Raw genomic sequence first — 27080 nt, 5'->3', positions numbered from 1 at the left:
GGCCAAAAGGGGGCAATAAGATGACTGAGATCTTCAGCCCACTTGCTTTCTGTAAGAACTTCGGAATCAGAGGTAGAGAAGGATAGGCATAGAGGAAACCCAGGGGACAATCATGAAACAGAGCATCCCTCGGTGACTCCCCTGGAGGGGGGATCAGGGCAAAGTACTTGCTGCACTTATTGTTGAGCAAAGAAGCAAAGGTTCACAGCAAGATTGGCCCCAGCAGCTGAATATCATATTTGCTACTGTTTGATTGAGGGGCCAGTCATGAGGCATCAGAATGGACCTGTTAAGTCTTTCTGTCAGTGTGCTGGTTTTCCCCGGTATGTGCAGTGCAAAGAGAAAGCGGTCTGAAGAGATTGCCCATTCCTAGACTCTCATGGCCTCACCACACAATGGGTAGGAGTGGGTTTCTCCTTGTTTCTTGATCTACCAGACTACTGACATGTTGTCTGTGTGGACTACAATAGTCTCTAGAAGTAGAACATCCTGAAAGGCTTGCAACATTAGAAGGACTGCTCTCATCTCTATTGATAGGCAACTTGGGTCTCCGAGAAGGATCACATGCCTTGGACCATCTTTCCCATGAAATGCGCCCCCCCCCCCACTCCACTTGGGAAGCATTCGTGGTCACTGTGGTAATTGTGGGAGGAAGAGAGAGCAGCCTGCCCAGAAACAGGTCATCTGACAGGATCCTCCAGCAAAAACTACATTTTCAAACTGGAGTGAGTTTTATGAAAAAATGATAGAGGCTGGTAAAAAATTGACCTCTGTATTGCCAGTGTCCACTGAAGGATTTGTATAAAGAATCTTGCTAGAGGAACTAGAAGAATGGCCGCTAACATTGACCTAAGAGCTTGTAGCACTAGTTTGGCTGGAAAGGATGGATGAAACAGTATTGCCCGCACCTGATTTCTCAAAGGTGTGATGCGATGAAGAGGTAATGATGACACTTGAGATCTAATATTCAGTTAATTTCCTATAAACTCCAGAGTCTGTACAGAAATTAGATTCGATCTGGCATGGTTTATTGAAATGCCAAAGGAGCTGGAGATCTGAAGCAAGTAATTCCTGTCTTATAGAAGTTGATGCTTAGTTGGGTCTGTGCAGAGCCAATCGTCATGACAGGAAAACACCTGGAATACTTTGAGGCTCACATGAACTGCCATGACTGTCAAGCATTTGAACACCCTGGGTGTTGTGGTGAGTCCAAAGGGCAGTGCTTTGAATTGGTAGTGACTCACTCCCAGCCGAAAGTGCAGGTGTCTCCTGGAACTCCTGTCTATTTTGATGTGATAGTATACACCTTGGATGTCTATACAGCACATCCAATCATCCTTGCACAGAAGAGGCAGAACCATAACCATTCAGAACTTTGACTTCTTTATATATTGATTTAAATTGAGTAGATACAGAATTGGCCTCACTTCCTCCATTTTCTTTGGAACTAAAAAGAAGTGGAAGTAAGTTCCGAATCCTATTTGATTTGCTCATACCCGGATTAACCCCCCTCTATGCAGCTGAAATCTCTTTCTCCTCTTCTCTCAACATAATCCCCTGGTATTAAGCCATGACCTCTTTTTTTACCTGATCTATCCACCTTGTATTTCTCCACCCTCTTTACCAACTTATACCTTTTTATACCTCTGCTAACAATTTGAAACAACTGTTCTGCTTGTATTGACTATTTTCACAGTATGACTTTATGACTTGTGACTCTAATTGTGTAAAAAATTTTTTGCTCCTCTCTTGTTTTTTATTATACCAATTGTATTTTTATGTAACAATGTAAACCTTATGTATATAACTAACTATAAATGTGGAGCTTTTCTCCCCAGGCCTCCGCTGAAAATGGACATGTATCCAGTCGGATTATCCCGGTCAACAAATGTAAAATAAATAAATAAATTTGTTTGGGTGGGACATCCTGGATGACTCTTTTTGTGGCAGCTTTTGAATTTCATGAGCTGTATAGTCTCTATGACTGGATGGAACGTTGGGGAGTTTCTTCCTTTGGACAGGTGGAAGGGAAAACAGTATGTAGTAACCTCTGGATATTATTCTTAGCACCTATGCATTTTTGTGATATTTATCCGGGCTGCAGGTGCAAGGAAAAATGACCCCAACTGCATCCAGTGGTGGACAGTCAGGCAACGCTTCAGGAGCACTGATATGGCCTATCAGAAAATGAGTCTCTAAAGCCCAGGTTTTGCAGACCCCCTCTGCCTCTGGGGCAATGTTTACCATTGAAATCACCTCCTCTGTCTCTGGAGGAAGTATCTCTGCATGAGTCCTGAAAAGGTCCCTGAGATTTCCAGAACCACATTTTCTTACCACCTCGCTGGTTCCCACAGAATGAACGATGAAGGGTAGAAAATTTGAATCCAACACCACACAGGGTCTTTCCCTTCTGATTGCTGCAGGTGAGAGTATCTTTCACTGATGGCCCATACAAGGAGGAGGTATCAAGGGGGGCACCAACAAAAGATGCCTTGAAGGGTTCCACAAAGTCTTTTAGCCTCATCCAGGCATGACTCCTAATGGCTATGCCTGAACCGGCTGCTCGGGAGATACCTCCCACTGTATGGCAGATCAGCCTTATTAATGAATTGGTAATGGATGACAGAGTGGCCAGTTGAGATGAAACCTTGAAATCCTCCTCAGACATGGACTCAGAGACAGAGTTTGAAAGCTCCTTGATCAAACCTCTCTGTAGGCGAGGAAAACATGCCAGGTAATTTAACAACCTCAATATGAATGTGACTGAGGGATAAACATGCTTCCCTAATCTGTCCATCACTTTGGACTCCCTGTTTGGTGGATGGACACAGGAGCTTTGTTCTGCTAGCTCCCTCCTTAGTGACCGCAGCCACAACTATGGCATCAACTGGGATTCCCTTACTCCAGTGAGGTCTATATGAAGAGGGAACTAAGAACTTATCCTGGTGCTTGGGGATGGGCACAACAGTACCTGGTTCCTTCCAAGCCAGGTGGGAGACCAAGTCAATAAGTTCTTCTGCCAGGAGGGGGTCACCCAAGACATATAACAGCCAGCCCTGAAAGCCTCCAGGAACACAGATTCCTCAGGAGAAGGAGTTTGGGAGGACCAGCCTCTTATCTGTTTGAGGATTTCCAGGATGCCCACAGAGGGGACATCAGGTGGTGATTGTGGGGATCCTTTCCCCTCAATAAAATTGGTGTCTTCCATGAGAGACTCCATAGGGAAGTCTAAGTGCCTCCTCTTACATGTTCTCTTCTGAAGTACCTCTTCTGCTGTGTGTTCGGGAGAAGCATTGGAAGAAAGGAGGAGTCTCTCAGAGGAACATGTGTGGAGGCTTCCCTGAGCTGGCTAAACCTGAGGAACAGAAATGATGGGCTCAGAGCTCTGACCTGATGAGGGGCAAGGGGTAGGATCTGAGATTTGACAGGACAGCTCTCTATGTAAAGAGAAAATGCTTTCTACTACTTGAAAAGCTGACTGACCTGGGGAAACCTCTCCCCCATCCTCAGAGCTGAAGCAGCCGTGGATGGAAGGTCTGAGCCAACCTGGGAACCAAGTCCACCACAGAGAATCAGACCAGAGCTGTCCAAAGCCAAGGCACAGAGGGGAAGGGACAGATCCAAACCCAACCTCTCAGACCAGGTGCTGACCTCCTGGATCTGAGACCACCCAGATCTGAAGGTATTGGGGCAGGGCTGGTCAAGGACACCATCGGAGTCGAGTAGGAAAGCTATCTCAGATCTGAAGTTGAATCTCTCAGAGATCTTGGATCCTGGGACTCCAGAACAACAGGTTAGATCTGAGAAGGTGACAGTATTGGCTGGGCAGGTGCACTCACAGATCTGAGAGGGGACAGAGTTGGTAGGACCCCCCATCTGGATCTGAGCCCTGAGAAATCTCCACATCATTCTATCCTTATTTGCCTCTGTCAAGCTCCTAGAAGTTCTGGATGATGCTACAAATGCTGGCCTAGAATGCTTCTTTGGGGTTTGATATAATTGAGCAGGCACAGCTGGAGAAACAGGTTTTAAAACAAACCCTGATGACTGGCTCCTATCTGTCAAATCCAAGGGTCTGGGATCCAAGTATGAGGTCGATGATAATGGTTATAATGCCTGTCAGATCCGATGAGGCCTGTAAATCTGAGGAAGGTGCAATGGTCTTTCTTTCCAAAGTATTTCTATGTTTTTCAGACGGCTCTGAAGAAGCGCTAGGAGACTTTTGGAGGGCTCATTTCTTGGAGTCTGAGGAGCCTTGATGAAATTTAGAGGGGTTTTGAGTCCCAGGAGAAGAGGAGGCTGGAAGTAAGCCTTTAATTATTAACTTGCTGTGCTGGTTGGAAATAGCCCTGGGGTTAAACAAGGCACATATCTCGCAGACTAACTTAAGATGTTCAGACCCCAGGCAGTAAACGCACTTCTTATGAGCATCAGAATTGGGGATCTTATGCCCACAAGAACTGCATTTCTTAAAAACAGGCTTCTCAGACATGTCCACAATACAATTATAAAAATGTACCCAAACCAGAAAAAAAAATAGAAGATTAAAACATAGACGCTACACGGTCTGACTAGACTGCACACGCACACTATAGCTATATGAAAAGGTAGGTCTAATATTGTACCTTACATTCTAAACATTTTTTTGTATCAGTAAGGTGATAAAAATAGAAGGAGAAGTGCTAAGAAGGCATGGAGAGAAGAAGATGGGAATATAGAGAAACACACCCTAATGCCAGTGGACACTTAAACATAATTAGAGAGAGGAAGAAAACAGTAACTATTATGTTTAAATAGCAAATAATAGTAAAACATTTTTAAGGCTAACAATTAGAAAAAAATATATTCTCACTAGTCAAGAGTTGATCTTTGTCTTGACATGATGGTGGCAAAAGACATCTGAGGAGTTGGGGATGGGATAGAGCATTATGGGTAGAGGGAGGAGCTCAAGATTTGGATCCAAAGTCTTGTATATGCAGCCGGGTCAGATCCTAGACCTATTTGTGAGGAAGAATGAAAAGGACAACATCAGAACCCTCGTTTAGCAGTAAATTCATTTTGCTCACATAATCAGACCTGAGCATAACAACCCCCCCCACCCACACACACCTTTATCTGGTTTCATAACTCTCAATTCCCTCTTCTGACATAGTTATTTTAATAACCGATGTTCAGTAATGGTCAGATTACAATGTGAATTCCCTACCTTTGTTTTAAACATTAACTAAAGAGAAATTCACATAGCTTTTCAAACAGAATCAGGGAAGAGTGTAATGGGGGGGGGGGGGTTGAACAAACTTCTCCTGTGCAACCAATTCGTCACAACGTCAATTTCGTTGTCACCAAAAATTAACCTAAAATTATGTTTTCTTAAAAATAATTGAACTCGTTACATCCTAGTGATGCCTTCAGATGCATCTGCAGTTGCCTCCTGCTGACGGCCCTAGGTATCAAATATTGCTTGTTCATATTTGCATCAATAATTCCAAAGCCATGCTATGTACAAGGTTTTGAAAGATTTCATCTTAAAGCTTACACAATAGCAAACTCAACTGCATTAATATTTGACCTCAGTCTAGTGCAGGTAAAGAGATATTAACTGTTGTTTTTATTATATGAATTTATACAGATATAATTTTCACATTTTTCCAAATATTTCAATGACCAAGTAACAGACAGAACTCTTAGAAAGTTCTCAGCTAGATGAATACAATGTTGCTGACAGTATGTGTGTAACTTAAGTGGTTGCTGAGATATTGTAAGTTGTTTACAAAATATTACAATCATAATAGCTGCTGTGTTTACTGTGACTTATAAAATTCAGTTTAAGACCTAGGACCTAAAGAATGCTACCACTATAAAAAACAGTACGTGCTGAAGAGTGCTGAAGAGTTTGCCATTTATACTTCTTTCATAAGTCCTATGGTTACAGAGATATGAATATTCGTTTGAAATATGAGGACATAATTTGATTCTGTCAAAGACTTACCATTGGAAGTTAGAGTGCAAACTTCCTGAGCTCCATTGGAGTGAATTAGTTAAGGTCAATAACAAGATCCTCTACCCTGGATCTAACTGAAGGAACAAATGTAAAGCCTTTGGCAAGTAAGTCCGCATGTTCACTTTCAAGAGAAAAGTCTGTATAGTTAAAAATCTTAAAAATCACCATTCATGAGATAACAAACATTTTTTTTACATTATGACTTAAATGTTGACAATATCACTTTTGAATTAAGTGGACCTACAATTGTGACCAATGTGAAGGGTGATGAAAAGCTGTAGAAAGTGAAACTTTTCCCATTGACACTAATAACATTGTCAGTCTTAACATACTTACAAACATTACACATATTACATTTGGCCAGTCCTTTAACAATACTGGTACACATAGATTTTTCTTTTGTTTCAAAACATTCTTGAGAGACTGCTCCCACATATATGTGATTATTGGGTATTCACCCAGCTGTTTTACCCATTCAGGATTCTTTGATTAAAACCCAGTTATTTTTCAAAATGCCTTCTATAATCCATAGAGAAGGTGGTGAAAAAAAACTTCTGTAATTAAAATGAACTTCAAAAGCGGCTAGAACCAATGAGTTCGGATTGTTTCCTGTGGGGCCATTATTGTTAGTTATTATGCCACCATTAGCGGGCATAAACTTATGGTCATATAAAATGGGAACATACACATTGTTATTTCATTTTTTCCTTCCTTTTTCTTCAGCAACTAGCTCCTAAATAAGCACTTCAGGATAACCTCTCCTCATAAACATAGTTTTTAAATCACCACATTCCTGTAAAAAAAAAAAACATTTAACCTAGTTGTCATTTGGACTGCCCTTACTAGCTGCCCTTTAACCATTTCTTTTTCTTATAAGAATGTGCACTTGAAAAGTAGAGAAATCCGTTTCAGTAAATGGGCTTTCTATAGATAGATGACACCAAACAAATTAGTTGGTTCATTTTCCAACCATACATCTAGGTATGCTATCTGATCTTTACCCACCTGGTGTGCAAACCTAAGGAAATCAGTGGTCCCATTGATCTATTCTAAAAATATGGGAGTTTTATGTTTTTCTGAATCAAGCCATGAAACAAGAATGTCATCTTGATAATGTACGTAAAGTACCAACAGGTTACAGAATGCACAAACAAAAATTTATTTTCCCATGTGACCATAACTGCATTAGCATACAAATCCCCACAGGCAGACTCCATGGCCACCCCTTTAGATTGTAGAAAATATTAATTATTTTTCAAAAAATATATAATTATATAAAACAATTTCAAGCAAGTCCACAAAAAATATTTTTCCTGTCTTGTCCAAAGTCTGGATAATCGTCCAAAAACTCAGCAAACCAAGACAACACAATTGCATGTGTTATCACTGTGTACAGATAATTAACATCAATAGTGATAAAGACAACATCTTGTTCTAAAAGCTAGAGAGTTGCATCATTCTAGGAAATTCCAAGGAACTTTAAGTGTGATACTTTTTGTAATGTTCCTTTCAAGTGAAAGTCTGAAAATTTAGTAAGTAGTGCAGTAATTGAGTATCTAGCATCCACGATAGGGTGCATAGGAGGATCCTGGATGTTCTTGTGGATCTTGAGAACTCCAAAGACAGTAGGCACCAGTGGATCTTGTACATAAAGAAAACAATAGTCTTCTTCATCAATCTGCCCTTGCATAAGCAAAAGTGCATAGATTTTACCATATGATATATTCACCTCATTTTTTTGAAACCTGGGTATAAGAATCATCCAAATAGGATGTTGTACATTTTAACAACATACTGAACATTATCCATCAGCACCCCCCCCCCTTCACAAACACAAACACACACACACACACACACACACACACACACAAAACCACCACCACTACCACCATCAACCTTGTCTGGTTTCATAATCCTGACATTTTTATTTTTTTTAAATTTTAATACTCTGTAGTTCATACTCAGAAATGTTATGTACAATATGTGTTTTTTCCTGCATTAATCTCTATCTTAAGTCCATCTCACAAACTTTTTCATACACATTTAACATAGGGGAAGGGGGGATTAAATGTACTAGGTTCTCCTAGGCCACAATGTGTAGTACTGTTACCACCCATCAGAATCTGCAAATTAAGTTTTCTCATGTATAATTTCAAAACAATCAACACATCTGCCATCCGAGCTCTTTTAGAAATGGCAAATGTAAAACCTTTCACAAACAAATTTGCATGCTCTTCATTGACAAGCGATGAAGATAAGTTATAAATATTAAAATCACCAGTAGCATTGGAAACAATGCAGCAAATGTCTGTGCTTATACTGTCTATAAGATTATTTTGTGTCTCTAAGACCTCCTCCTTTTGGACTACACCTGAAAATGAAAGAATTGTTTTGGCAAGTACATTTTAATGCTGATACCTTTCCAGGACTCAATGAAACATAACCTATTACTAGTTTTCTCAACTTTAAAGCATTTCAAATGTTATTTTACTTTTAATGTTTTTGCTGAGTGGCACTTTCATTGTTGTTAAAGCATACTAATTATTTTAAAAGATTTTTATAAGTAAATATTTAAATATATTTTTATATGGTTTAGTTATTGTTTTGTACGCCTGTAAGATGATGTCATTATGAAGTGGGGCATGATTTTTGTATAAAAGCTTTTAGTTTGTTGTGTGTTCAGTGAAGATGCTGCTTCCACTCTTTTTGTAATTTATGCAGGTTTTGTGTTTTCTTTATTTAGTGAAGCATATCTATTGTACTCTTAGCACTGGAGAACGGACTTTAGTCCTCCACAGTTACTGCCAGACATATCAAAAGTTCAGTCAGAGGACCAGGAATGGGTTGCTGCATGCTTCAATTCTCTGATGAGTATAATCATCAGGAGTGCAGTTTTCTAGAAAATAACACAAAGTAATTTCTAAGTTTTACAGAGCCCAGAGCACAAACAGTACTTGTATTATGGAGCCCAGAGCACAAATAGTACCTGTATTACGGAGCCCAGAGCACAAATAGTACTTGTCTCATAATCAAAGAGTCAGTTTTGCTGGAGTGAAAAGAGAAAAACATAATGCCAGAAAACATGTACCACAAAAGCTATCCAAAAGTAAGTAACAGAAAGTTGGTAATATTTGGCTACAGAATTACAGAACAGCTTAGTAAAGAGGAAAACAACACAACAGTTAAAAAGCAAATGCAGCTGATTAAGTATTTGAATGAAAAAAGGCAAGCATAGCTGCCTAAAAGTCCAACTTCGTAGAAACAAGTAGAAATGTATGTAGCCAAAAAGACGTAGTCGGACTACCACGGAAAGAAATAATAAATACTTTATTAAAATAAAACAAACAGATGAGCGCTTTCGCGTACACCCCTGGTACGCTTCATCAGATCTAAATTAATCAAGACATCCACTTACATTTAAATAGTGTGGAATGATTACGTATCTCTAATCAATCAATTAATCAATTATATTAAGTTAGAGTGCAAATCTAGAGTCTGAATGAAGTAATGGCAAATATATAAGGAAATTGATATTATTATATATTATATCAATAAAATCAACAGACCTAATAAGAAAAACTTCTATAAAACATCATAAAATATATATATATATATATATATATATATATATATATATATATATATATATATATATATATAAAATATTCAACATCATGTGTATATATATTAGTCAATTATAGGTTCATAGGCTGGTACTAGGCTATCAGCCCTAAAGCCTATACAAGCCTAGCCATAACAATTCCCTGGCTATTTCTGCCCACATTCAAGTGACTAACGTAAAGTGCATCAGATATTAAAACATCAAAAGTTTATTAAGCTGATTAAGTATTTCTTACAATATTCTGCACCCCCCCCAAAAAAAAACTCTTCCCACTGCAGAGACTGGGTATATCATTACTTTCCAGTCCCTTAACGCTGCTGTGCCATTATTATGGAGTCAGGTTTGTAGGAAAAAAGAATGATGTCCAGCAATTTAACAAATCACTATATGTGCAGAATAACAGGATAAAACAGATAAAATTACAAGACATCTGTTCCTCAGAAAAAAAATAGTTATCCAAAGTTAAGGAGTAGAAATTTGGTCATATTTTGTTTAGAAACGTAATTAGTAAGGGGAAACAAGAAAGTACTGTTTTGTACCTACCATAAATGTAGATGTCCGATAGGTATGCATCTGCAGTCATCACATATGGGTTGTCCTGCCTCAGGCAGCCCTTCGGTCGGCCGGATTCCAAAGTCTGGGTCCGGCATCGGCTGATGTCGCCCTTTCCCCGACGTCAGAGCGCCTGGGGTATAAAAGCGTCAGCAGACGCCATCTTCCTCAGTTTTTCTTGCCCCAGATGCCAGGTGCCTTCTAAGGAAGGCTAAATGTGGAGAAATGCAATAGATTCCAAACATGCACAGAAATATATATACATATATATACATATATAAAAACAAATACACCATAATAGATAACCCCAGCTAGCTATGAGAGGGAAAAGTACCCAAGAAATACCACAGAGGGGAAGGAGGGAGGGTAAACCTGACTGCAGATGCATACCTATCGGACATCTACATTTATGGTAGGTACAAAACTGTACTATGTCCTTCAAGGATGCATCTGCAGTCATCACATATGGGTAGAATACCATAGCCAATCTGGGGGTGGAGGATCTATGTAAAGGATGGTGTAGCTAAAATGCCCTGCAGGACTGCCGTAGCAAAGCCTGCTCTGGATCTGGAATATAAAGGTAAGTTGTAATGCTTGGAAAATGTATGCACGGAGCTCCATGTAGCAGCTTCTAAAATGTCCTTGGTAGCCACCCCTCTTAAGAAGGCTGTGGAGGTGGCTGTGGCTCTGGTCGAATGAGGTCTAATGTTAGCTGGCACAGTTTTTCCATGAAAGGAGTAACAAAAACGAATGCAATTCCCTATCCATTTTGAAATTCAGTGCGGACAAGTCGAGAATAGGCCTCCATTGCTTTTCTTTTCTTGGAACAAGGAATAGTCTGGAATAAAATCCTTGGCCTTGTTCTGAGAGAGGAACCTTTTCTATAGCTTTCATTTGCATTAAGTTTGAGATTTGTTTCAAAGCCTCTGCCCTTTGATTTGGTGGCAGGTCTGGCATGCCTTTTCTTCTTGGTAATGTGTGGAAATGGAACCTGTATCATTTGTCTATTATTTGTAATGTCCATTTGTCCCTTGTAATACTGTGCCAATTTTCTGAGAATAAGGAAAGCTTTCCGCCCAAAGGTGCTTCCAATTGAGCCCTGGTTGGCGGTGTCAAAGTAAAGTCATTGAGTCTGTCCTTGTGCAGCAGTTGTAGGCCCTGCACTACCTCTCTTGTTGGGAGGCTGCCATTGACGTCCTCTGTAGGAGCCTCTAGCTTGCCCTCTACCTCTGGAACGCCTGTTCTTGCCTCTCTGAAATCTCTCTGTGTCTGGAAAGGACCAATTTTTGGAAGGCCAATTTCTGCTGAATCTTGGTGGTTGGACTTGCAGAAAATCTTTGACTGTTTGTACAGATTTTGCCTTTTCTTCAAATGTCTTTAAGACCTCCTGAGCAGTGGAGCCACATAACATTTGCTTTTCCAGCGGAGCATCCAGAAGCTTTGCTTTAAAATGGTCTGGCAGAGATTGTTCCTTCAGCCAAGCATGCCTATGTATGACTGCACCTGTCATAGCTGACCTACATGAAGCTTCCAATGCATCATAACCACACTGCAAGAAATGGTTGCTAACCTGTTGAGAGATATGTACCAGATCCTGAAGTGATTTGCAATCTAGGGGTTCAGGTGAAGACAGTTTTTTATGCAATTCATCTAACAAATACTCTTGGTACTGTATCATATGAAATTGACAATTTAAAGCCCTCATAGAAAGGGTAGCAGAAGTATACACTTTTTTACCCCATCGCTCTAAAGCCCTGGACTCCCTTTCAGAGGGGAGTGGATTTTTTGAAGTGGCAGCTGCAACCCCTTTAGGGCCCTGGGAAATAGTTTATGGATCAGCAGAGTGGGCCTTGTAAAGGAAAAGATGTGATTCCGGGACCCTGTAGTACCTATCGGGTTTGGCAGGAGCCGGAGGGAGAGTGTCAGGGGTTGTGCTAGACTCAGAGTACACATCATCAATGGCATTCAAAACAGGGGGGATAGCCAAAGGTCTATGCTGAGGCAAATGCAAGAAGGTCCTTAATCTCTTCCTAGAATCAGAGTATTCCTGGCCCTGCCATTGGAAATGCTCTCTCATAGTGTGCAGAGTTTCCCCAAAGGACAGCTCTTCAGGAGGGGAGGCTGAAGGGATAGATTCCTCTGCATCAGAATCCTCGTAGGCCGAAAAAGCCTCCTCCTGGTAGTCCGAGAGAGTAGAGCCATCAGAGGCCTCATCTGAGGAGTGGGGATCAGAGGGCTCAACTCTGGGCCTTTTTTCTGTAGGAGGTTGAGAGCCTCTGTCCGGATGAGGCTGTGAGCCCCTAATTAATGAAATAAGGTCCTCTGCTAGACTAAGGATCTGAGAACCTGTAGTGGGTCCCTGAGGGATAACCCTGGGAGGCAAAGGTTTTGATTGTTTAGCAGCTTTAGCCCTAGAGAATGCCTTTATGGACATGGATGCAGGAGGCCTGGCTGCACCACGTGCTGGTGTAGTTTTGTCTAGAGGAATGGTGTCAGGAGGTTCCAGGACACCAGTTTCTAATGGAGATTCAATAACCGATACAGTAGGGGCCTCCGGGGCCGAGGTTGTCGGTTGTACGGTTTCGGAGGTCGGAAGTACCAAGGACTCGGTTTCAGCCGAGACCGAAACACTCGCGGTAGGCCTGGCCGTGGTTTCAGCTGAAACCATGGCCCACGTGTGTCGGTCCTTGTCCTTCCGTTTCTTTGTTAAATGTGAAGTCGGAGTCTCCGACGGCATATTGTAAGCAAAACTAGCCCCAAAAAATTCCTCTGCAAACTCCTCCCGACGTCTAAGAGTGCATCGGTTGAAGGAAGCACAGGCTGAACAGGCCAAGACGTCGTGGTCTGGGCCTAGGCAGGGGAGGCAGTAAGAGTGGAAATCTTTATGAGGTATTTGTTTCCCACAAGTTAAGCAATTATTAATTTTATATGACATCGGCTGAGGCAAGAAAGAGTCCCCAATGGGGTACTTAGCTTTTGAAGTCTTCGGTTTAGCTGAATTACAGGAGCTGGCCGACCGGCACTTGCGAACTGCTTCTGCTTCGGGCACCACGCGGCAAGAAAGACGGAGGAAGATGGCGTCGGCTGATGCTTTTATACCCCAGGCGCTCTGACGTTGGGGAAAAGGCGACATCAGCCGACGCCGGACCCAGATTTGGAATCCGGCCGACCGAAGGGCTGCCTGAGGCAGGACAACCCATATGTGATGACTGCAGATGCATCCTTGAAGGACATCATGACATTAGGCAAAAAACAAATGAAAATAAAGCATTTTCAACAACATTCAAGTAAAATAAATAAATAAATAAATAAACTTACAAATCTTACTGCTGCAGGTACTGGGAAACAGAAATATTCTCAAATCTCTTCCTTTCCAGTAGCTGTTGTCACAAATGAAACTTCAAGGATCTCTAAGTGCAGTGACAGTTTTGTCACCACATAAATAGTATGGGGGAGGGGAATGTCAATTCATCTTGGACTACAAAAAAATACTTGGAACAAAGGCCTGCAATTTGGCTACTTTTTTACTTGCAGCTTTATAACTCCTAGATATAGTATAAAACAGGCTCCAAGACAAAAATACAGAGTTGCATTCCAGGAAAAAAAAAAGAAGCAGTCATGTTAAAGAAGTTATAGAAGATGACAGTGACTGACACTAAACCCATTATATGTCAATGGCATGGAAACACATCACTACTTCCTTATGTCAAGCATGATTCATATAAAGCAGATTTGAATGGATTATGGGAAAGATGATTTAAAGGAGAACCACACCCATAGACTGAAAAAAAAACATCTTTATTTCATCATGCCTTGATGTTTCCTACATTTTAACACCGCTTTTGGACTTTATAAATGTTTTTATATTTTTAAATGTTAATTCCAGAGTCTGCCCACATGGGGTCTGGCATCTTGATTTTTCATTCTACCTTTAGGTATCCCACATTGCAGCGTTTGGCTTTAAAACATTACCTCATAGCCCCTAAGCTCCTGTCAATGCACCGACTTTACATGTGTTTTCACATATACCCTGCTTTCTTTCAGTCAGGTTTTAATTACCATTTCTTGATTTTCAATGCCTAATTAAGAGACAAACAGGGATAATCACACAGAACTCAGTGCCCGTTAAGTATTTTCCTTTCTAAAGTGGCCAATTTTCATTCTTTTGTTATACATGAGTTGTAGTCCTTAAACTTCATCTCCCCTTCCCCTAAACACCTTCCTTTTGTATCAGTCAAAGTGGCAAATTTGAGTTGTTTGCTGCTGTGATAGACAGCTCACAGCAGAAGACAAAGTTCACATGCTGAGAATACTGTTCTGCGTGATTATCCTTGTCTTTTAAGCAGTCATTGTAAAGCAAGAAATGATAATTAAACAAAACTGACTAAAATAAAGCAGGGTATATGTGAAAGCACATGTAAAGACAATGCACTGACAAGCATTTAGGAGCTATGATGTCATATTTTAAACACAAACACTGAATTATGGGATACCTGGAAGTCGACTAAAAAAATCTAAATCCCTGGCTTCATGTGGGCAGACTCTGGAATTACATTTAAAAATATAAAAAAGGATACAGAGTCCAAAACTAGTGTTAAAATGTAAAAAAAAAAACCACCAAGCTTGATGAAATAAACATGTTTTTTCAGTCTGTGAGCATGGTTCTCCTTTAAAAAAACAAGATCATGTTGACATATTAAGCCCCACTGACAGCCATTTGTGGAAAAACATATTACAATTCTATAAGAAGTATTCAGAGAGATTTTGAGGTGTTAAAATAGCTCAGAAAACACATAGTAAAAGAAAAGATTTTTTTAGTTCTAAGGTAGAGTTTTCCTTTAAGAAATGCGGAGTGAAAATATCTTTGCTATAGCAGACACATTTGGAAAGAACTGAGCATGTGAATTTGATAAAGAAGGAATCTCAGGATGGTTATTCAGCAGAATATCTGGAACAAAGGAAAAGGGTGGTACTTGTATTATTTGATAGAGGAGTTCCAATACTGATAGAAGAGGAGAAAACATGTAATAATAGTAGATTTGTAGTAGTTAGGAGCTACTGGCAAGGGAGGAACATTATGCTGGCATGTGTTTTTATTCCACCTAAAGCTACTAAAATGCAACTTAAGAAAATTCTGGGAGAAATAATCATCTTGAAGCAGGGGAATATTACATATAGTTTGGAGTGGAATTTTATTTGCAACAGTGAAGGTGTATCTGGGGGGCGGGGCCTAGAAAGGAACATATTAAAAAGAGGACAGATTTTTGAAGAAATTTATGAAAATATTTGGTATAGAAGATGTGAATTCAGTTGTAGGAGCTTGGAGAGGATTTACATATTATTCCCCAAGGTACAAAAGCTGGGCTAAGTTTGACAGAGATTATACCTCACAAAAACATGTACATTTAATTCAAAGTTTTGATGTGCATCCAATAACGATTTCAGATCATGCACCAAATAATAAGTAAAATAAAAATGAGACACTGGCGCTGCCCCACCTAGGAATTTAAGTAATAGGTAATGGACATTATTAGGGAAGATAGAAATGTGTTCAGAAAATATAGCTAGGGAGTGGGATAAAATGAAAATGGAATTTAAAAGTATGGTAAAAATAAAAGGAAAAAAGAGACATGGTTAAGAAGTAACAACAGTTGTTTAGAGGGGCTGACAAAGTTTAAAGTATTGCAGAACAACAGGAATCGCACAGAAAAAGAGGAGGCTCAACTGCAGGGTGCTAAAGAGAAAGCAATGTATTACCTGGAGAATATGCATGAGTTTTGAAATACTGCATTAAGCAACTGTTTTTTATAATAACTCCAGAACACAAAAGCTTTTAGTACAGCAGCTCAGGCAACAAAAACTGGAAAGTGTTGTTGCCAAGCTTAGGGAGCCCACAACAAGGAAAATAATCAGAGATCCTGTAGAGGTATTAGGAATGTTTTGGAAATTTTATGAAAATCTGTATAAAGCAGAGAATATAGAAATCAAGAAAAAGTAGAAATGAAAATATTTATGGAAGAATTAAATATCTCAAGCGGTAGAGGAGGCTCAATTATTAACAGGATAAGAGGAAATGAGATAAAAATAGTGATATATAGGCAATCTACAGTAAAGTCTCCAGGAATCAATAGTATTCATGTGGATGTTTGGAAGAGAGGAGGGGAGAAAGTGATAACGATCTGAAGAGAGGAGGGGAGAAAGTGATAACGATCTGAAGAGAGGAGGGGAGAAAGTGATAACGATCTAAAGAGAGGAGGGGAGAAAGTGATAACGATCTAAAGAGAGGAGGGGGGAAAGTGATAACGATCTAAAGAGAGGAGGGGAGAAAGTGATAACGATCTAAAGAGAGGAGGGGAGAAAGTGATAATGATCTAAAGAGAGGAGGGGAGAAAGTGATAACGATCTAAAGAGAGGAGGGGAGAAAGTGATAACGATCTAAAGAGAGGAGGGGAGAAAGTGATAACGATCTAAAGAGAGGAGGGGAGAAAGTGATAACGATCTGAAGAGAGGAGGGGAGAAAGTGATAATGATCTGAAGAGAGGAGGGGAGAAAGTGATAACGATCTGAAGAGAGGAGGGGAGAAAGTGATAACGATCTGAAGAGAGGAGGGGAGAAAGTGATAATGATCTGGAAGGTTTTGTTTAACAGTAGTTTAAAGGGAGGAGAAGTACCAACATCCTGCAAGAAACTTGTGGTGGTTGCAATATCTAAAGACCCTCCAGATCTAGTTTCTTATAGGCTCATTTCAATTCTAAACCAGGACTATAAAGTGTTTATTTCTACAATGGCTAAAAGAATGGAAAAACTTGCCAAAGTTGACAGATATGTATCAATGTTTTGTGGAGAGGAAGCAAATATTTGACAACATTACTAAAACAATGATGATCCAGAGGGATGCTGAATGTAAGACAACACCACTGTTGTTGGTGGGTCTTTATTCAGAAAAAGCATTTGACAGAGTAAGGTGGGATTTTATGAGTAGAGCAATGCAAGCATTTGCATTCCCTGACACAATAATGAAGTCTGTAAGCTGGAGAAAGGGATTCCACAGAATATGGTTCCCTGAAGAGGTACTACAGGAAAAAGTGGTGTAGGAGCTGGTAGTCCCAGGGCACCAACACATCTATCCATAGCCTATAACATTCCTTTTCTTGGCCATGCAGGCATTAAGTACACAAGAAAGGTTTTAAGCAGAAATTTTATAGGCTAGGTCATTGCAAAAACTTTGAGAGAGTACTTCACAACTTGCTAGCAGAGTCAAAAAACTGATAAGAAAATAAATCAAATGTGTATCCATTGTTGACACAGGAAGTGGGCAGACAATCAAAAGTGCAGGGTCAAAGGGAAGTCAGGCAGAAATCTGTTCAATGTTGCTATGAAAAAGTGCAGTGGGGTCTTTTAAAATAAGGAAATGGACACATACAATTTGAAATGTACTTGTACCTTCAAGCTTTGCTTTTTACTGGTATCACAAAACTAACTTGAGGACTTTCTAGAGTAGAGAAGTGGTACAATGCTAAAACAAATATTATTTTCATAAAATGTGTGGTTGTAAATCTTGCTGTATGTACAATGTATAAAATACATAGAACACAAAAAAATGTAGCTTAAATGGAAAACCAGGAAAAAAATCACTGAAACTAAACATACTTTTCAGATCTGTAAACATCTGCAGTAACTAAAAGGTTTACTTTATTTGTTTGACTCAGACCACCCCCTTCTCTGAGGTAAAAGACTCTGAGAACAGGAAAGCATCGTCCACTTTTAAATTCAAGCAGGAAGAACAGTCTTGAACTCTTAAGAAGAGTGAAAACAACTGTCAAAGAGAGATACTGTCTTCCATCTGCACTGTTCAGGTGGACTACATTTCTAGACATAGCGCTAACTCAGTTTCATTCTGCTTGTAGAGCTAAGCAATTATGTTTTGGATGCTTATATCAGAAGTAGATCGAAGTTCAATATCTTTCTTCAGTTCATGGAACAGACAAGGCTAGGTAAGCTGCTAGCTGTTATTCTTCTTTATGCCAAATGTCTGTCGAAGCACTTATTTAGTTTTCTTCATGGAAGTTTAAAGCTGCTTATGTTTACGATTTTACCAGGCACAATGATGCATTTTTTTACTTCAAGAATACAGTTTCTTTATTTGATTTTAAAAGCTTGTTGCTGGTGAGTCATTCATCATTAGCTTAAAGATATGTATACTATTATTGCACACTAAAGTGTATTAATACATTGTGTTTTTTATTTTATGAACAGTTACAGCTGAAAGTGTTGCTATCACACAAATATTTAATGGTTTACTTTAAGGGTAATGATTATGTTTTTTGACATGTTAGTGCTGTTTACATTGTCTATGTAGCTAGTGACAGCATTAACATAAAGACCAGGAAGTGGGTATGTGTTACTAGAAAAACATCCTTAACTCCTTTTGGAAAATACTGTATATGTGCAAAATAATCTTGGACAATTTTCAGTGTTGATAAGATTACACTGAAAGGTATCAGGATAAGTCTGAGTAGAAAGAAATCTTACCATAGATGCCAAAGAAAACTGCAACACAGGGACCACGAACACCACAGATTTGTACATATACATAAAATAATAAATGTATAAAATCATGACAGTCTCATAATGTACTAGTTGATTAGAGGGGTACATGTTAGTATGTGCATTTATTGTGTAATTTTATGCAATTTATTTATATTTTAAGTTCATGATCATTTCTGTCATTATAGCTTTAAATGTTAAAATGTTTAAAATAATTATTTAATTAATGCTGTTTCATTGGTCAATTTGAAGTACTGGGTGTATAAATTGGATAGCACTTGACGGGATTAATTATTCCAAGAAAGTGAAAGGTCGAGGTACCAGAATAAAGTTTGATGCTGGTTTAGATCCTGTGGTGTTTATGGTCCGTGTTGCAGTTTTCTTTAGCATCTATGGTAGCATTTTTTTGGAGGGAGAGGAGTGTCCATTATGTCTACAAATTTTGAAAGAAATCTTAGACAGTCAAGGATTATAGCATTGTTTTGTAGCTGTGCATGTAAAGCTCATCTGGGTGTGGAAGATGCTGGCTGTTACCCAACAGCCCATCACTCATTGTACACTATTTGGTATCTGTAGTGGGGACAGCGAGTCTGCACTATCACATACAAGCCGGTGACAGGAGTGTAGATCATGAGATCACAGCCCTTTTCATCACAGTTTAGCCACTCCCACCCCTCATACTGTAGCACATATCAAGTCCCAGTTCCTGAAAGATAGGAATTACAACACATACTGAAGCTAAATATGACAAATACACTGTATCAATCTACTGAGTCTAAGTTCCCTTCTTTTCACCACATCACTAAATAATAGCATGATGAAGATCTGTGGGTCAGTTCACAATGTCTCCTACAGTGGCACAAAACATTGTGCATAAAGAATGCTGTTTTGTGCCACTGTAGGAGATATAAAACAGTGTGCATAAAGAAGCACTGAAAGTACAAAGGAACCTTGCTTTTTACGATGGATAAGAAAGCCACTGTATGCTTCTAGCCTGAGATCTATTTCTCACATTTCTTCGTTTAGGCTCCTAGACTGGCAATGTCTCAAGCTTTCTCCTGGAACCAGGGAAAAGTGTGCGAGTATCCCAGTGGCAGGTCATAAGCACTTTCATTTTGGCAGTAACTTTGGATCCAGTAATACTGGGGCTGTCCTACTGAGTTGCTCTGCCCGTGAAGATGCATTAAGCTTTGATGTTTCTGTTTTATCTGTAAATGTAAAAAGATAACAGAGGAATGCACCATGCACTGCGTAATTAAAATGCTTCAAAAAAGTCCATAGAATCCAAAATTTAATGCAATGAAGACAGACAGAAAACGTTTGAATCAACGCTTCATCAGACATCAAAAAAGCAGTCAAATCACATGTATTTAAATATAAAAGATGACATCACTGCTAATTCAAAAATAACAAATCACAAAGCAACGACAAATTAAAACACCTTCTCTGTAAATTAATTAAATAAATTAATATGGTCCTGTAAGACATGTTTACAAGCACTTATAAAAACAGTAAAAAAGTCACAGACATAAACTCATAACAGCATAATGTTATTATTGATTAATTTCTATAAATGTGTCACATAGGTCTGACTACATTAATTGTGTTGTTTATAGTAGACTTTGTTATTAGTTTTTATAAGTTTTATACGTTTGATATATTTTCTTGTGCTGTTATGAGTTTATGTCTGTGACTTTTTTACTGTTTTTATAAGTGCTTGTAAACATGTCTTACAGGACCATATTAATTTATTTAATTAATTTACAGAGAAGGTGTTTTAATTTGTCGTTGCTTTGTGATTTGTTATTTTTGAATTAGCAGTGATGTCATCTTTTATATTTAAATACATGTGATTTGACTGCTTTTTTGATGTCTGATGAAGCGTTGATTCAAACGTGAAAGCGCTAACCAACTGCAGTCTCTTTTTTCTGTCTGTCTTCATTGCATTAAATTTTGGATTCTATGGACTTTTTTGAAGCATTTTAATTACGCAGCGCATGGTGCATTCCTCTGTTATTTTTTTACATTTGTGGTTTGCTGAACTGAGGGTGCTTTACCTGGCAGGCATTGGTTATTTTTCCTTCTGTTTTTATCTGTAGTTTAGCTGCTTGTTAAGTTTTCTTTGTGGGTAAAGTTTAAATAAGTTATAAGTTATACTGGTTCTTGGTGGGCAAGTTCCTGAACATCAGTCTGCAGCTGTAGTCTGGGTTTACTTTTACTAGTTACAAACGCATTATAGAAGCGGACTGCCCACTTCAGGGTGTTGGCATTTTTCCACGGTGTGACATTGGCCTTAACATATTTAAGTAAGGATAGTGTGCGTGGATTTATTTAAATCTGTGTTGTTTTTGTGTTTTCAGTGTTATAATATCATTTCTGTTTCAGCTTTAGTGGACAAAATATTTGTAGCCCCGCTGTTCTGACAAGGGTTCACTCAATGCAGACCCTTTATAACTACATGTCCTGTGAAATGCAGAGAGGCATACATTCAGACTACTACTGTGGCTACGTCATGCGCAAGCAACCAGGAAAGAAAATCAAACAGCCGGAGAAAGAAGTTGACGTATACATGTCATCACTAATGGTGTGACGAGGTGTAGGCCATCCATTCCTACCATGATTCCTGCCAAATAGAAGGTGGAAGCACTTCCATAAAATATCAGATGTGAGGAGGGTGGTGAGGTAACATGCAAGTCAAGTTTTATGAAAAGTGAAATTAAAAATCAGAAAAAAATTAAAAACAAAATTATTGCCTTTGTTTACCTTCAAGTTTCCATTTAATGACTGCTACTGCATATGGGACACAAACCTTTCCGTAGGCCCTTGAGAAGAGCTGGCTTGGGCTTGATGAAGCTCTTCCTCTAAGCGAGTCTTTTCAGCCTCCAAACGAGCAAGGTCTTCTGGGGAACGTCTCTGTTGGCTGATGAGCTGCAGCTCTTGTAACAGTGCTTCTTTCTCTTTGATTAACTGGAGACGATCTCTGTCTGCCTCAGCTAGTCCAGGCCACATTTCATTTTCGAGCTGGGCCAACTGATTCTGTATAGTGGAAACTCTGAAAAATACACAAAACGTAGGCTATGGCAACTGTTTCAATGTTTGAGAGCTTGATTCCTTAAAATGTTAACAGAAAAGTGTATACGTATGGAAAAACAAGAGCAATATAATTACCTTCTTTGTTAAATAAAAGCATTATATACTCAATAACATATTATTAAAAAATGAACTTCAGGCAGAAGGTTCTATAAAGACAGTTTAATGCAAGACCTCTTAGTGGAAAAGAAGAAGATAAGCTTTACTCTGAACTGCCCTTCTTTAATTAGAATCCTTTGCTCTAAAACATATACAAACATTACCTGCCTCATCTATTTTTGAGTAACACCTCCTGTCCTCTAGAGTCAGTGTGATTAATCTTGCACTGTAATTAACATATGATGTAATCTTTTCTGGCAACTGTACAACCTAGTAATTTTCTACAGTAAAATATATTCTGTTTTCTCTACAGTGTTATCCTTCCTATAGAAGTTCCTCCCTTGCTTAAGTCATGTTCCTAATAAGCAACAAAGTAAATAGGCAACAGCTGTCTAATTGTACATATCTTTATCCCCTACCCAACACACAGACTAGTTTATATAATACTTGCAGAGGGGAATGCTAACATAATACGTCAATCAAACTGAATATGCTACTTCCTTGGTGCTCGAACCAGGGTATTAGAAGAGCCATAACAATATACTGAAAAACAGTAAGTACTACCTCTCAAAAAGAAAAAAAAAAACAGAATATTTGCTATCTATTAAAGTGAAGGTGTGTTTTTTATCTAACATCAGGTGTGCATAACAGACATTGTGCCAGATTTAGAAAAGGTAACAGTGTGCTGCTTGTAGTTAAGCAGCAGAAAACATAGTGATTACAATAGTAGCGCTCTGTAAACCGCTTGCATCATAAGCTGTTTGCACTTATCAGTAACATGCGAATAAAGTGGGACATGCTGGACTACTTTCTTGTTAAAGCTGTTATACCAGTGAATGTTATCTGATTGCATAGCAGTTACAGCAAGGATCTAACATTTTTAATTTCCTAGATGCAAACCAATCTGCTGGTCAACCAACTGCATCGCCTGGTATTACTGCAATTTCACAGTACTTGGAACATTCAGATACAAAAACATGCAATATTTTGTCAAGCCACCATGACATTTTGCACAGCTGAACCTCAACTTGCAGTTAAGTATTCTTTGACAGCACAGTGCAGGACACTACCATCCTGCAAGGATGATGTCACCAAATCTGAAATATCAAGTCTATGTTTAAATAAGCAAATAAGTACGTACATATATGCATACATTTGTTTCTTGCCTTACAAAATATTTAATGTTCTATACTGACTTAAACCTGCAGTCACCACTTAATTTAAAAGTTCGATTACTTTTTAAAAATTACACAATACTGTCAGCTCATTATATTGTTGTTGTGTACATATGCATGTTATATACATACGTGCATATATATATATATATATATATATATATATATATATATATATATATATAGGTTTACTATCAAAATGTAGAATGAAGGTTTGGCAAACAGTGGAATGTCGAAAGTCATTAGGCTCCCTCCCATGTTGTTGACCTTCACTACGATGAGTGTTCAGTACAGCAAATGCCACTGTGCATTCACACATATGTAGTCGACGATTCGTGCAGAGATTGCATTACAGTGAGGACTGGAAACTTATCCTTTTCCCCAATGTAGTGTGATTTCAGAGTTGGAATATATAATTTGCAGGGGGTGTGGGGGCACAGCCCTTCACATGGGGGGTGAAGGGGGGGCTTGCCCACCTGAAAAAATGTTACATGATGTGCGTTGCAGTAATGAACTGCAAACAGAATGCCAAAAGTGTGAATGCAATCTTTTCGCTACATGCACTTTTACATTCTTAACTAATTAGTATGCAAGAAGTGGTTTTGCAAATTTGATATTTGAACAGTTTTCATTATGTCATTCGAATATTTGATAGTAAACCACACACACACACACACACACACACACACACACACACACACACACACACACACACACACATATATGTGTATATATTTTTATTGTATATATTTGTTACTCAGGTATGTCCACTGGACACAACTATCATTTTCAGAAGTGATCTGGGAGCATTGCCTAGTCAAATGACTTGGTCCAAAACAAAAAATGCATTGGGTTATCAGTATGGATCCATGATAAAAAGGTGAATAAAAGGAAGCTAGCAATCCAGAGCTATGAGTCATTCAAATGTTTTACTGTTGCAACAATAAAACATTTGAACTACTTGTGACTTCAGATTACTAGTCTACTTTTATTTATTTTTTTAGTTAAATGACTTTCTCAGAGTAACAATTGGCAAACAGAAGTATTTTATTTTATTTTATTTTACATTTGTTTACCGGACCCGTGGTGGTGGTGCTGCGGTAGCATTGTCGCCTCACAGTAAGATGCTGTCCGGTTTGATTCTCAGCTAGAGCGTCTTCTGCGTGGAGACATGTGTGAATGGGCATACCTTTATTGAAAGTTGTGCGTCAGGGCTGGTAACTCAGCACATAAAAATCAACTACCAATTATTAGCGGACCGGAGTTCTGCTGTGGCGACCCCTAACTGGGAAAAGCCAAAAGAAGCAACAACAACAACATTTGTTTACCGGGAAAGTCTGACTGGGATAAGACCCATTTTCAGCGGAGGACCGGGGAGAAAAGCTCCACATACAGAGATTATACAAAACTTATACAAAAATTATACAAAACTTATATAAGAAATTATACAAAAAATATATAAGACTTACAGTACAGCAGAAATTACATTCTATGCTATTATAGCTGACATTTGTATTATACAATCATCTGATATAATTCCTTATTGTAGTGTAGACATTGTAGTTTCTCAAAAGAAGCTGAGGAATGGTTTGTAGGGGGGAAATTGGATAGAAAAAGCTGAGGTTAGAGATTATCTAGGCATGAGAGAGAGCATAGATTATGAGGTGGTCGGGGAAGAAGAAAAAGTATGACCAGATGCTATTAAAACTAGTTAGCCTGGAACAAAGCTAGGTGTCATTAAGATAATTTTTAAGAATCTTTTTGAATTGGGTGGTATTTGTGTTGGTTCTGACGCTGTGAGGTAGTGAATTCCACCTTGTTGCTACATAATGAGAAAATAGTGAGTCACCTACCGTATTAGTGGATTTGGACACGTGTAGCAGAGATTTATTTGTTAAGCAAAGACTTCGGTTTGTGGTATGGGGCTGGAGAATATTTAGAAGGGCAATTTTTTTTTCAGGTTGATATACTAGTTTGTGTGCTAAGGTTAATTAGTTATAGGATAGAAGTTGTGGGAGTTCTAACCAGGAGATTTTCTTTAAGGAGTGACAGTGGTGGGTATGATATGGGCAGTCCATTGCAAATTTAGCTATTTTATTGTAGCATGTTTCAAGTTAAATCAAATCTGTCTTTTTAAGGTTGGTGAGAATTTGGGAAGCATAAAGAAGTGTTGATAGAAGATGAGTTCTAGCAGTGGCAGCCCTAGAGATGTTAGTTAGATACTTTTTATTTTTGTACAGACTACCTATTTTTTGTGAACTTTCTTAATTATTTGTGCTAGAAGTAGGTCAAATCTTAGGCTGTTAACTATTATTACACTTAATAGTTTTGTTTGTGAATCGCCATTAATTTTAGTATTATTCCTAGCTGTAATGTAGAAGGTGCTGGGGGGGTCTTGTGGGTTGGAAGATCATGAATTTTGTTTAATTGGGGTTATGAGCTGATGGTTAGAAAGCCATAGCTTGGTATTTGAGAATGATTTTTGGGTTATATCATGGAGGTGTTGCAGGTTATTAGCAGCACATATAAGTGTTGCTTCATCTGCATATTGAATAGTTGAAGCCAGTGGGGTAGCACTATGAAGGCTGTTTGTAAACATAGTGAAGAGTAGCGGCCCAAGAACTGAGCCTTGAGGTACTCCTAGTGTGATGGGAAGAGGGAATGATCGGACATTAAGCCATTTTACAGATTGTTAATAAGGACTGACACTGGATAAGATATGGTTTCAGCTGCTAGTTTTAAATATTCAGCTGGTAACTTGTCAGCTGCTACTGAACAGGGTTTGAGCTTTTTCAGTAGTTTCTTAATGGTAGCTGTGGGAACAGCTAAAAGGAGAAGGAGTCGGAGTTAATATTGAGAGGTTTGAAGGCTATTGATGGTTCTGTGGAATTACTCTTAATTAGAGATAGTACACTTTCAGTAAAGTATTTACTGAATTCTTCTGCAACGGTGGTAGAAGTGTACGCTAAGTTGGGGGAAGGGGTAGTAGAATGTCCTGGGTGGAGAACAATATTTATGGTACTCCAAAATTTTGGGGTGGTTATGCTCATGTTTATGTTGCACATTATAGTAGTAGTTCTTTTTATCTAGGTTGATTTGATGTTTAGCCTTGTTTCTGATTTGCTGGAATGAGATGCGGCTGATTTGGGTTTTACAGGTGAGCCATGTTTGCCAAGCTTTGTCTCTTTTCCTAAGCAGTATTCTGCTGTCATTAGTTAGCCATGGTGTGTATGTGGCTTTAATATGAACTGACTTGGGGGGACCAATTTGCTTAGAGTTTCAAGGAAGGTACTGTTGAAATAATCTACTGCAGCATCAAGGGTTAGGTTTTTTAGTAGAGACCAGTTACATTTTTTTAGGGCACTGATTAGGTCTTGGTGATTAAAGTTTTTTTACTGTGGATTTGATGGAAGGTGGTGAGCTTAACAGTATTGATGTTTTTTCTCAATAGATAAGTTGGCATATGGTCACTAAGGATGTTGGGTAAGCAGCCACTAATCTGATAATTCTGAGGTTTGTTGGTTAGTGTCTAATCCAGTATAAATTGACGGTTGGAGTTTTTATCTATTTGTGTAGGAGCTTGAATGAGTTGTGTGAAGCCATAGAGGTTGATGTGATTGCTAGGGTTATGTGAATTACAAGTTGTCCAGTCTATATTAAAGTCACCCATAATGATAGTTTCTTGGGCTACAGAATTTGATATAGACTGGATGATGTGCTCTATAGTGGAGATGCTATTTTCGGGTGGGACATAGATAGCTATAATGGATATGAATTTGTTTTGGTTAAGTTGAAGTTTAGTAGGTAGGATTTCTATGTTTTCAAGGTTATCTATGTTTAGGCTTTGTGGTAAAAGTGTGAGGTTGCTCTTAAATAAGATGGCTATCCCTCCACCTCTTTTTATCTTCCTGTCTGCTCTAATAATGTTGTAACCAGGTGGTGTAATTTCATTGTCAGTAATGTCTGCTTTTAACCAGGTTTCTGTTAAAACTGC

The 27080-nt window shown here is 38.8% G+C and overlaps 1 protein-coding gene across 2 annotated transcripts in view; it reads right to left on the bottom strand.

Annotated features, from left to right (window-relative positions):
* The window catches only part of WWC3 (WWC family member 3), a 1641181-nt gene that overhangs the window by 478081 nt on the left and 1136020 nt on the right, over positions 1 to 27080 (bottom strand). For both annotated transcript variants that reach the window (XM_044072574.1, XM_044072573.1), the window contains exon 9: positions 21532 to 21774. In XM_044072574.1, coding sequence (XP_043928509.1) covers positions 21532 to 21774 — 243 coding nt within the window. The remainder of the gene's footprint in view (positions 1 to 21531; positions 21775 to 27080) is intronic.

This window comes from Protopterus annectens, chromosome 5.part0 (assembly GCF_019279795.1).
Source record: "Protopterus annectens isolate FY-2018-M chromosome 5.part0, PAN1.0, whole genome shotgun sequence".
NCBI classification, from domain to species: Eukaryota; Metazoa; Chordata; order Ceratodontiformes; family Protopteridae; genus Protopterus; species Protopterus annectens.
This window is presented reverse-complemented; position numbering and strand designations above follow the sequence as displayed.